At 40.6% G+C, this 13,694-nt stretch overlaps 1 protein-coding gene across 2 annotated transcripts in view; it reads left to right on the forward strand.

The window, feature by feature from the left end:
* Positions 1-13,694, forward strand: part of AGMO (alkylglycerol monooxygenase) — a 285,522-nt gene that overhangs the window by 96,883 nt on the left and 174,945 nt on the right. For both annotated transcript variants that reach the window (XM_038390693.2, XM_043509230.1), the window contains exon 4: positions 12,007-12,110. In XM_038390693.2, the coding sequence (XP_038246621.1) occupies positions 12,007-12,110 (104 nt within the window). The remainder of the gene's footprint in view (positions 1-12,006; positions 12,111-13,694) is intronic.

Consider the following 13,694-nt stretch of genomic DNA (forward strand, 5'->3'; position numbering starts at 1 on the left):
GGTGAGATTCTGTGGCCTGCATTGTGCAGGAGATCAGACTACATGATCATAATGGTCTCTTCTGACCTTAATATCTATGAATCTATGAAAATCTGAGCTGAAGCATGTGAAGCTTCAACACTGTGCACATGGCCTCTGCATGCTTTACCATCCTCTAAAACTTCTGTCTTTTTCCTAACTGAGATGTGGATTTCTGATAATACTAAGTTAATGCTGCTTTGGGATAGTTACCCTTTCAATTTTTTCCCCACAGATGGGGAAATTTGTTCATTTAGCCTTTGGGGTAGTGGAGATTGAGCCAATGTTGATTGACTTTTTTGAATATCTGCTGTGATTTGTGGAGTTGATAGCATGGCAGGGTGGGGAGTTACTATGGCATAGCTGCAGTCTGCAGTATTATCCTCCAGCAGCCACATGGAGACTCCCATACAGTATAAGTTAATATTGACTTTGTCTGCTCCTCTGATCTCATTATATCTCGGAAATTCTGCAAGTTTAAACTATATCTGAGTTTTCTGAATATTTCTTGCAGTCCCCTGGGATTTTGCTTTAGGGGGAGACGATCTGCCCCTTTTTCCCCTGGGCAGTATATGTAATACTTTGGCTTTCCCTGAGTCTTCCCACGTTTCCTCCTCCCATTCTTTCTGGTTTGAGTTTTGCAGATCTTTTGTGTGGGAATGGTTTTGTGTTTTCAACTGGTATGGCAGCAGATCAAGCAAGAGGTTTTGGCTGGTGCACAGCTTTTGGAGACAGGTTTTGTACTAGGTTGCTACAGCTTTTGGCGTGCAAACCATGGGAGCATATAGCCCAATGTACTACTTGATTATAAGTTAGCCCACTCACTGAATATTTTACTGACCACATATAGTAATTTAAGAAGAGGAAAAAAAGCAGAGATAGTTTTGAAAAAAAGGACAGAAAAAATACCTCTTTTCTCATCACAAAATAATCATGCATTTGAAACTTCCTTTTGAAATTTGTTCATTACATTGGTGACAAATGTTAATTGCTGAATTACTTTGTGCTGCTCTATCATGACATGTTATACAGTAACTTTACTATTGAATGTGTACTAGTCATTGTGTGATATAAAAGGCGATAACCTGGATGTTAATTTGTGTCACCACTACACTCTGTCAGAGAAGAATATTGCTTTGCACCTTTCATCTCAGTATTACAAAATGCTGAATAAACAATGAAGCCTAAATTGTGCTTCTTGCGAGGGGATGGTATGGAGTTGCCCCACCTCACCAGGGCCGGCTCCGGGCACCAGCGAAGGAAGCAGGTGCCTGGGAAGGCACTTCGTCCGTCATCAGGGTGGCACGTCCTGGTCTTTGGCGGCACTTTGGCAGCAGCTCAACCAGGCTTGGTTTTTTATTTTTTTTTCCTTCGTCGCTTGGGATAGCAAAAAAGCTGGAGCCGGCCCTGCACCTCACCTCCCTGCACAGGCACAATTCTTCTGGGAGTGCAAGCCAGTGCAGCCCCTGCTACATGCTTTCCCAGAGTGCAGCGTGCATGTTCCTCTCATCAAGCCATGCAGACTCAGCTTTGCTAACTGATGCCATCTTCTACTGAGATGAGCATCACCCTCACACTAGCCTGTAACAAGTCTGCCTCCTTTCAACGTGCAAGGACTGGCCCTGATCAGAAGAACAAGGTGAATGGGACACTCCTTGCATCCTCTTTTTTTGCACCCATGCAGGACCATATGCAAGTGCTGGACCTAATTAATTTATCCTCATAAAGTTCCTATGAGGCACTGTCAACTGCTCTTGGTGCAGTCTTTCTCAGGGTCCCAGCTTTTTCCCAACTGGTCCTCTTCAATTTGTCTTTAATTAGATCAGTCCATAAACTCTTATTTTACATTGAATCTATCTGCCCTTAAACTCCAGGGCTTGCAGTCTCCTTGTAGGTTTTAGAGTAGCAGCCGTGTTAGTCTGTATTCGCAAAAAGAAAAGGAGTACCTGTGGCACCTTAGAGACTAACAAATTTATTAGAGCATAAGCTTTCGTGAGCTACAGCTCACTTCATCGGATGCATTTGGTGGAAAAAACAGAGGAGAGATTTATATACACACACACAGAGAACATGAAACAATGGGTTTATCATACACACTGTAAGGAGAGTGCTCAAGAAACTCCCTGAAAAAGCACAAGAACAAATCCGCACAGACACACCCCTGGAGCCCCGACCTGGGGTATTCTATCTGCTACCCAAGATCCATAAACCTGGAAATCCTGGACGCCCCATCATCTCAGGCATTGGCACCCTGACAGCAGGATTCTCTGGCTATGTAGACTCCCTCCTCAGGCCCTTCGTTACCAGCACTCCCAGCTATCTTCGAGACACCACCGATTTCCTGAGGAAACTACAGTCCATTGGTGATCTTCCTAAAAACACCATCCTAGCCACTATGGATGTAGAAGCCCTCTACACCAACATTCCACACAAAGATGGACTACAAGCCGTCAGGAACAGTATCCCCGATACTGTCACGGCTAACCTGGTGGCAGAACTTTGTGACTTTGTCCTGACCCATAACTATTTCACATTTGGTGACAATGTATACCTTCAAATCAGCGGCACTGTGATGGGTATCCGCATGGCCCCACAGTATGCCAACATTTTTATGGCTGACTTAGAACAACGCTTCCTCAGCTCTCGTCCCCTAATGCCCCTACTCTACTTGCGCTACATTGATGACATCTTCATCATCTGGACCCATGGAAAAGAAGCCCTTGAGGAATTCCACCATGATTTCAACAATTTCCATCCCACCATCAACCTCAGCCTGGACCAGTCCACACAAGAGATCCACTTCCTGGACACTACGGTGCTAATAAGCGATGGTCACATAAACACCACCCTATATCGGAAACCTACTGACCGCTATTCCTACCTACATGCCTCTAGCTTTCATCCAGATCATACCACTCAATCCATTGTCTACAGCCAAGCGCTACGATATAACCGCATTTGCTCCAACCCCTCAGACAGAGACAAACACCTACAAGATCTCTATCATGCATTCCTACAACTACAATACTCACCTGCTGAAGTGAAGAAACAGATTGACAGAGCCAGAAGAGTACCCAGAAGTCACCTACTACAGGACAGGCCCAACAAAGAAAACAACAGAACGCCACTAGCCATCACCTTCAGCCCCCAACTAAAACCTCTCCAATGCATCATCAAGGATCTACAACCTATCCTGAAGGACGAGCCATCGCTCTCTCAGATCTTGGGAGACAGACCAGTCCTTGCTTACAGACAGCCCCCCAATCTGAAGCAAATACTCACCAGCAACCACACACCACACAACAGAACCACTAACCCAGGAACCTATCCTTGCAACAAAGCCCGTTGCCAACTCTGTCCACATATCTATTCAGGGAATACCATCATAGGGCCTAATCACATCAGCCACACTATCAGAGGCTCGTTCACCTGCGCATCTACCAATGTGATATATGCCATCATGTGCCAGCAATGCCCCTCTGCCATGTACATTGGCCAAACTGGACAGTCTCTACGTAAAAGAATGAATGGACACAAATCAGACGTCAAGAATTATAACATTCAAAAACCAGTTGGAGAACACTTCAATCTCTCTGGTCACTCGATCACAGACCTAAGAGTGGCTATACTTCAACAAAAAAGCTTCAAAAACAGACTCCAATGAGAGACTGCTGAATTGGAATTAATTTGCAAACTGGATACAATTAATTTAGGCTTGAATAGAGACTGGGAATGGATGAGTCATTACACAAAGTAAAACTATTTCCCCATGGTATTTCTGCCTCCCACCCCACCCCCCACTGTTCCTCTGATATTCTTGTTAACTGCTGGAATTAGCCTACCTGCTTGTCACCATGAAAGGTTTTCCTCCTTTCCCCCCCCCGCTGTTGGTGATGGCTTATCTTAAGTGATCACTCTCCTTACAGTGTGTATGATAAACCCATTGTTTCATGTTCTCTGTGTGTGTGTATATAAATCTCTCCTCTGTTTTTTCCACCAAATGCATCCGATGAAGTGAGCTGTAGCTCACGAAAGCTTATGCTCTAATAAATTTGTTAGTCTCTAAGGTGCCACAAGTACTCCTTTTCTTCTTGTAGGTTTTGTCTCCTTGTAGGTTTCTCAGAGGCAGCCTGGCATGGGGCTGTTGCCCCTCTGCTATCCCAGGCCTTCTGCCTCCCTTTCCCTCTCTGTTCCCCCTCCTTTATAGCTGGGTTTATTTTCTTTATTGGTCCCAGTTGGGTGCATGTCTGCGTGATTGATAGTTCTGGCAGCTCTGCAGATTGTAATCAGCCTGATTGCCGGTAAGCATGGAAGACTCTCCTCTCCCTTCTGCCTATGCTCAGTATGGGGTTTGTAAACTCAATTACAGGTACATAAACTGAGAGAAGTTAAATGACTTGCTTGAGGCCACACAGTGGAAGAGCAAGGATTAGATTCAGTGGAAGAGCAAGGATTAGAACTCAAGACTTTACTTCTAGTCTTTGAGTTAAACACAATATTAATGTTAAATGACTTAAACACAAAAATGTTGAGAACATTAAACCCATCAAACTAAGCCTTTGAGTAGGGAAAAAAGTGTCTGATTTAACATAAAGACAAATAACCAGGTTAAAATGCAATGTACGTCAGCACCTCCTCCGTCTCCCGGACAGATGTAGTGCTGTACAGGCTGGGATACACTGCGGAGATATATAATACATATACTCCTTTGGGTGCGTGAATAGTACACTCTTCCACATACATTCCTTGGGTCAAATCCTCCTCTCATTTAAACCTGTGCAGCCCTATGGTGGCAGTGGTGTAACTGAGGGAAGAATTTGACCTTGTGGGAATCAAATTTGTGGTAGGAAGGATGTGGAGGCTCTCTGTGAATAAGGTATTTTAGCATTATTTAACAACAATTTACAAGACACAAATACGGTAAAACAGTTCCAGCCCAGAGGAGCTAAGGGTATGTCTACACTACATTTCAAAGCCCACAGCAATGAGTCTCAGAGCCTGGGTCTACAGACTCAGACTTGCAGGGCTCACGCTATGGTGCTAAAAACAGATGTTTGGGTTTGTGTTGGAGCTTTGGCTCTGAACTCCAGGGAGCAGGGTGGACTGCAGCATCAACACTACTGTTTTTAGCACCATAGCATGAACCCCGCAAGCCTGAGTCCATAAAATCAGCCTCTGAGACTCCCTGCCACAGGTTTTAAAATGCAATGTAGATGTAGTCTGAGAGTCTTACAGATAGGCAAAGACAGACCAGACAAATAGGGAGATCGATAGAGATTTTGACTTAGAGCATGACTCTCTCTCTCTCTGCCCCCCCACCCAATCTAATGTTGATGTGGAGATGGTAGTTGACTATTGCACCTTACTGTGTGTTGGTAGGGCAGAAGAAATGAGACTTCAGGAAAGTTTTGATTTCAAAGCAGTTGGGAGCCTCCCTCCATTTCATACCCATCTTTTGTTGCTATAAGATAACTGTCTCTCCATAAGATATAAGCTATAGGGTAAAGCTCAAATGTGTTCTATCTGTGTGCTTCATCCAGCTCTTATGCAAATACGGCACTCAGCAGGGAGCATGGATCTCTGAAAAAGTCTGCATTAGACAGCAGATTTATTCATAAGACAAAGAAGCAGAGTAGATCAGTTGTAACTCGGCAGGTAGATAGTGGATCAAACCCATCTTGTTTTTCCAAACAAAAGCTAATAGCTAGATACTAAAATGTTTCCTGTTTACCACAGTAATCTTAAACCCATCCATGCGTTAGCTACATGGAATGAAGAAGACAGATGGGAGTCCCTAACACAAGTTGTAATTGGTCTGTTTGGACCTCTTTGCTTTTCCTTTGCAGAAGGGTCTAAATCCCACAGAGAAGGGTCTCACAAATGGAAGAGGTGGCTGCAAAGTTTGCTCCCCCATCATATTCCTCTTCAACAACCACTGTTGGGGCTCTGCTTAGCAAGGCCATGGGAGAGGGTGGAGTCAGGAGACCAGCCATTTTATGGGCCTGTTCCCTTGTAATTGCAATGCAATATACTGAATGATACCCAAAGCATTGTAGGTTACTGCTCTTCATTAACAAATTTATTAGAGCATAAGCTTTCGTGAGCTACAGCTCACTTAAATTTGTTAGTCTCTAAGGTGCCACAAGTACTCCTTTTCTTTTTGCGAATACAGACTAACACGGCTGCTACTCTGAAACCTGCTCTTCATTAGGTACTGGTGGACTCTCAGAGATCACACTAGGTGGTGGAGATAGGGAAATATCTCACTACTGGCCTGGGTGGTCATTAGCCATTCATCATATGGTACCTTTGTGATGTAGTACACATAATTGTAAATATTCTCAATTGTGTACTGTTAGATAAGTCAGATGTTTCTGTTTCTGACTGAATAATGTATGCACCTTACCCCACAAAAATAACAAAGATAGAACAAAATTAGATTTTGAATTCAAATAAAAACATCCCTCCATTCACTTGGCCATAGCCATGACTGCTGAAAAGAGACAATCCAAAGCATAGCTTTAGGTTATCTCATTATGTGGTATACAAATATGCTCCACATTGTCTGCACACTTTTGTTTTTTTATTCCAAAGCCTATGGTTGAGCCCTCTGAGTGAAAAAACTTGAAAAGAAATTGTTCATCTGTTCAACAGAACTGACACATTTTTACCTTGCTGGTGTTTTTGGGGTGTTGTGAAAATGGCTGTTTTCACCGACATAGCTTCTTGAACAGACAACAGTTTTTATTGGCAAATGCATTTTCTCCTGTTAAACAAAATATGGTGAGTTGTGTATCATGGTGAAAGGTGAAGGAAATTAATAATGAAGGGCAATTTGAACTTACTGTGTTGTGTATTCTTAAGAGAATCTTATGCCTAAGATGAGCAGTGTCAGCCATACCATGTGATGGTAATGTCCATCACATGCTGAAAAAGCACAAGAACAAATCCGCACAGACACACCCCTAGAACCCTGACCTGGGGTATTCTATCTGCTATCCAAGATCCATAAACCTGGAAATCCTGGACGCCCCATCATCTCAGGCATTGGCACCCTGACAGCGGGATTGTTTATGCTATGTTTGCTCCCTCCTCAGGCCCTACGTTACCAGCACTCCCAGCTATCTTCAAGACACCACTGACTTCCTGAGGAAACTACAATCCATTGGTGATCTTCCTAAAAACACCATCCTAGCCACTATGGATGTAGAAGCCCTCTACACCAACATTCCACACAAAGATGGATTACAAGCCGTCAGGAACAGTATCCCCGATAATGTCATGGCTAACTTGGTGGCTGAACTTTGTGACTTTGTCCTCACCCATAACTGTTTCACATTTGGGGACAATGTATACCTTCAAATCAGCGGCACTGTGATGGGTATCTGCATGGCCCCACAGTATGCCAACATTTTTATGGCTGACTTAGAACAGCGCTTCCTCAGCTCTCGTCCCCTAATGCCCCTACTCTACTTGCGCTACATTGATGACATCTTCATCATCTGGACCCATGGAAAAGAAGCCCTTGAGGAATTCCACCATGATTTCAACAATTTCCATCCCACCATCAACCTCAGCCTGGACCAGTCCACACAAGAGATCCACTTCCTGGACACTACGGTGCTAATACGCGATGGTCACATAAACACCACCCTATATCGGAAACCTACTGACCGCTATTCCTTCCTACATGCCTCTAGCTTTCATCCAGATCATACCACACAATCCATTGTCTACAGCCAAGCTCTATGATATAACCGCATTTGCTCCAACCCCTCAGACAGAGACAAACACCTGTTACTGTGAAGAACCCTTCTGTGGATTGGGGAGGGAGAGGAATATTGTGATCTGACCCTCAATTTTTATTTAGTTTTCACTTAGTTCCCACACTAATTCTCCATGAAGTTACCTGGGAGTTGGAGCCACTGAATTCAGTGGGAGTTTTCCTGAGCAGACCTCTGGATTTGGCCCTTCATAAGTAGATTTTAGGGTTGGGTTTTTTTTGAGACATTATCCATCAACTGTTGCATATAATACTTTAAATCATAACCATTGTTCTGATACCTATTTCTAAGTTTATTGTGTTCTGCTCAATTAAATTTTTCAGCACAGTTGTTAATCATGCATGACTAAGAAAAAATGAAACTGTGTTTTGTTGAAGCTTTATATAGCTAGCACCTCAAATTCCATAAGTGCATACTTTCCTTGGTTATTTTGGGGAATGGGAATGGAGAGGGTTGGTACAGATTTTGGCCATCTTTTTTATTATCTGTTCTTTTAAAAATAGGCATTGGGTGCACGTCTACTTTTTACCCTAAGGAAGGGGGAAAGACTGTGTTTTACAATTATATTTTCATCAGTAATTTGTCTTCTCTTTGATTCATGGAAATTTAAAAATATTGCCACGTAAGCTTTTCTGAGACACTTCAATTTCTGTTCCTGATGCTACTGATTAGTGAACAATAAGTTATTTTCCTTGGTCGGTCTTTGAGACATATTTGTATTTTACAGCGTATTATTTGTAGCTGGATATTGTATAATAATAACAATAGATTGATGCCTAGATTCAGGCTTCTTAGTTACAGTTATAAACTCTTGTTAGTGTAAATGCTGCTATTTATTCTTTCATTACTGGTCTTTCCTGCTGTATTACAGAAGATGCAATTCTGCAGAGCAGGATAAAAACTTCAGTTAAATGCAAGGGGAGTTTCAGATCATTATTGCAGAATAATGCCTTGTCTTTAAAATGAAGCATTCCCCCACTTGGCTACCAGTTATCAGTGCAGACAAGACAGAAAATATTAATGTTTTTTTCCTTTTTTTCTTCTTCAATTTTGAGGCCAAATCCTGCAGTCCTTAGGCGAAACTCTCCTTTATCAGGCCTATACTCGAGCAAAATAAGTTGTTTGGCACTATTTCCCAAAATGAAAACAGATTGCAAAACCATAATAAATGTTGCGATTTCATGGAAATTATTCGTTCTGTCATATTTTTGCATCTCCTCCAATTTCACTGTAATAGTTTGGGAAAGCGTAAATGACAGATTTTGACTCTTTTATAGGTAAAAGCTAATTGTTGCTGTTAAAGGTGACATTTGAAAAAAAATACTGTTAAAAAAATTCTGATAATTCCAAGCTTGATCTTTTGGATAATTTTATAAACCCAGATCTGTTGCAATACACATGGGGACAGTAATGTTAAACTGCTTCAGATAAAAAAAAATAGCATGAATATTAGTGGTGGTCAGTTTATTCAGCTAAAACAGGATAAAATTCATTTCAGATTATTGGCTCTGCCCTTTGCTATTGTGACTAGATAGAAAGTGTTAAAAATAGGGACACTTTTTTTTCAAGGATGCCATGGGCGGGAATACTTGCGTATATAAGACAAAGCCCCTAATATCGGGATGATCCCGATATTATCAGGATGTCTAGTCACGGTAGCTCTTGCTCCCAGTGAATTCAAGGTGAGTTTTTTCCATTAACTTCAGTGAGAGCAGGATCAAAGATTTTATGTTGTACTCCATTAAGATCAGAAAATATTCTTAGACTGAATTACTCATGGCAGTATTGTTTGTTTTTTTCTAATACTGCTCTATTGTATTTCCAACTTACTAATCTTCCAAATCGATCGTCTCACATTTGAGAAGATTTTTAACGTGCAGTTAGCCTGCTCATTAGATTAAGAGGCTTTTTAAATGTTAAACTCTGTTAATAAAATGTCATTTTAGTAATTAGTTTTGAAAACCATTTGACCTTAACCAGAATGAATGTAGACTGTAAAAATCAACACAGATTCCCTTCCTTGAACTTTTCACAATGCTGAAAAATGACTGAGGGAAATAAGGAAGATCCAGTTACTGTACCTTGTTTGTACAGCTGTACTTCATTGAGTGAAGGCTTGTGTTACACACAGTTTGTGATAGGAAGTAAATGCTTTTAAAACAACTAAGACGACAGGTTTTTAACCTCCACCTTTTTAGATTCTTTGTTCACTCATTTAGCTTCTGTCAAGGTCTTGGGAAGCATTTCAAATACAAATTATTACACAGTATTGAAGCTCACCTGAATAATTCATCTCCTAGTGAGTTCATTAAGGCAGCGTGCATTAAGATGTCTCTTCCCCCCGCACCGACCCACAAAAAAAAAAAGATGACAAATGTTAAATAGATTGCACACTTGTTACTTCAGGAGAGGAGACATTTAAGGAATAAAGGTTTCTCAGATTGAGTGTTACCTCTTTTTTGTGATAGTTTAAATTATAGTTTCAAGACAGCTATCATAAGGATTTTCAAAGACGTGGAGGACAATCAGAAATGATGAAGTTGCCTTATAAATTACTAACTTGTCACAGTTCATTAGATACAGAAATTGTAATTTTTAGTGTACAAGGCACTCTGTTATTTCTCTAGTCCCTTGAAATGATGAAGACATCTTGAGATTCATTAAGGTGTTTGATTTGGCATCCTTTTACTTTACAACTATGTGTTAATCATCAGTCCTGAACCATTTGACATAGTTTTGGCACTAGATAATTTCAAAGCATTTGAATACACATTTGTAAAATCATGCTTGTGCATGGGATCCCAATATCTGCCAAAGGCAGTTTCCTAATTGTTCCAGTGAAACATTGCCATTAGTGGGGTGGGTTTAACTGGCTGTCAGCCAATCAGTTTTCAAATTCTGTATCAGCTGAGACTTTATGTAAATTTCACCCCTTTAAACAAATGTGACCTTTAATTTAGTTGCAAGCTAAAAAGGCACCTTATGGGGCTGCATTAACCACCTACCTTCTCATTATAGTGTAATTAAGACCTTCCTCACAGCCTCTTGCTATACATCTGATGGCCATGAAAGATTTTGGTTTTCCTTTCTGCTTGATAACCTCCCACTTAAGACTGTCCAAACATCTTTAGATTTTCAAAGTTTCATCGCAACAAGGTCACCTAGAGTGGCACTTAAAGAAAAAAATGCCTTGGTAAACAGTTAGTAAAAAGAACAGGAGTACTTGTGGCACCTCAGAGACTAACAAATTTATTTGAGCATAAGCTTTTGGGCTACAGCCCACTTCATCGGATGCATAGAATGGAACATATAGTAAGAAGATATATATATCTACAGGGAATATGAAAAGGTGGAGTAAGAGGCTAATTAATTAAGATGAGCTATTATCAGCAGGAGAAAAAAAAACTTTTGTAGTGATAATCAAGATGGCCCATTGCTACTCTGTAAACAGTTAGTGTTTCTCTATATTGCTCTGAAACATGCAGCAAATCAAAAGTGTTATGCCTTTGGGGCATGTGACCTACACTAGCCTCACCCAAACCTCACCATAAAACAGTGCCCCAGTCACTATCTTTTGACTGAATCCAAAGTTCTCAGACAGTAATATCTGAATGCTTCGTTTTTCCATTTCTTGTTAATAGGCAGACAATGGTCATGTCCTTATGGTGTGAGTTTCCAGGTGGGCTTGAAGACTGAAGTGTTCCAGAAAGCCTTTTAACAGCTACTATTTAAATTGTTTCTTAACTCATCAAGCACTAAAACATTTTCAATATCCAAGTCTGAAGGAAACCTGAAGTATGGTACATGAGCACACAAATGCAAAACAAATGAATGCACACCAAATTCTGTCCCTTTGAAGTCAATGGCAAAATTCCTAGTGGAAGCATAATTTAATCAAGGCTGCCATCCCCTGACCCTTCATCTCACATTCTCTTAAAGCCTTCTGCTTTTTTTTGTAACCCCATTCTTCTGCTCCCTCAGCAAGTAGATTACTACCACTTGTGTCCACTTACCAATGTTTAACCTACACCATTCTCTTCATCACCTCTAAATTCAGCTCTGAAGGTGAGTTTTTATTAACTGCCATATTATGATCAAATAGCAAAGTGTAAATTTTGAAATCACTTGCTTATAGGTTAAAAAAAAGTCATGAGAGATGAATGTTCTTTCTTTCGTGCTTCATTAGAAATTATGTGTTTTGCAGAGGTTAATATATTGTGGGCAGCACACCAAGTACATCATAGTTCTGAAGCTTATAACTTATCCACAGCACTGAGACAATCTGCACTGCAGAGATACTCTTCTTGGGTAAGTTATGCAAAATGCAATAATATAATTGAACTTTATTAAAAATCACTGCTATTTAAAATCACAGCTATTTAATTTTGTCTGAAGGAAAACAAAATATAAGTCAAGAAAATGTTAGACACAGAAAAGCACAGCGCAGAAAGGTAATTTGAGGCATCCTGAGGATTATGTGAATCAAAAATAGGTATGCTCACACTCTCATTGAGATGTGTGAAAAGGAGAAATAAAGACAACTTTGAAGAGGACAATTATAGTCCCAGGCTTTCACACATCATAACTTTCTAAACACCATGAAACATATTCTTCTTCATAATGCCAGCATAGACACGGAGTAACAGCAGTGAAGATAATGGACTTACTCTGGATCTATGCTGAGATAAATGAAGGCATGGGGAAAGCTGACAGGTACGGAGGAACACGTGGTTCGGACAGAGAGAGGATCCTTGGGGAGGATCTACTATTGGAGATTCTCTATGTCTTAGTAAGGAGGAGAGCATGGAAGATAAAATACTGGTAGGATCTGATGAGAAACATTCAAATGAAAAAAGTCTCATTCAATTACATCATGTAATGGGAGACCACTAAAAAGTGACAAGTTTTTAAAGTGCTTATATACCAGTGCTAGAAGTCTATATAATAAGATGGGTGAACTAGAGTGCCTTGTATTAAGTGAGGCTATTGATATAATAGGCATCACAGAAACTTGGTGGGATGAGGATAATCAATGGTACAGAGCAATACTACAGTACAAAATATATCAGAAGGACAGAACAGGATGTGTTGGTGCGGGAGTGGCATTATATGTGAAAGAAAGCATAGAATCAAATGAAGTAAAAATCTTAAATGAACCAAATTGTACCATAGAATCTCTATGGATAGTAATTCCATGCTCGAATAAGAAGAGTATAGCAGTAGGGATATATTACCAACCACCTGACTAGGATGGTGATCGTGACTGTGAAATGCTCAGGGAGTTTAGAAAGGCTATTAAAATAAAAAACTCAGTAATAATAGGGGATTTCAACTTTCCCCATATTGACTGGGTACATATCACCTCAGGATGGGATGCAGAGAGAAAGTTTCTTGACACCTTAAATGATTCCTTCTTGGGGCAGCTGGTCTTGGAACCCACAAGAGGAGAGGCAATTCTTGATTTAGTTCTAAGTGGAGTACAGGATCAGGTCCAAGAGGTGAATATGGCTGGACCGCTTGGTAATAGTGACCATAATATAATTAAATTTAGCATCGCTGTGGCAGGTGGCAAAACACCACAGGAGCCCAGCACTATAGCATTTAATGTCAGAAAGGGAAACTACACAAAAATGAGGAGGTTAGTTAAACAGAAATTAAAAGCTACAGCACCAAAAGTCAGACCCCTGCAAGCTGCATGGAAACTTTTTAAAGACACCATAATAGAGACTCAACTTAAATGTATACCCCAAATTAAAAAAAACATAGTAAGAGAACCAGAAAAGAGCCACCATGGCTAAACAACAAATTAAAAGAAGCATTGAGAGGCAAAAAGACATCCTTTAAAAATGGAAGTTAAATCCTACTGAGGAAAATAGAAAGGAGCATAAACTT

The sequence above is a fragment of the Dermochelys coriacea genome, chromosome 2, assembly GCF_009764565.3.
Source record: "Dermochelys coriacea isolate rDerCor1 chromosome 2, rDerCor1.pri.v4, whole genome shotgun sequence".
In the NCBI taxonomy this organism is placed as follows: Eukaryota; Metazoa; Chordata; order Testudines; family Dermochelyidae; genus Dermochelys; species Dermochelys coriacea.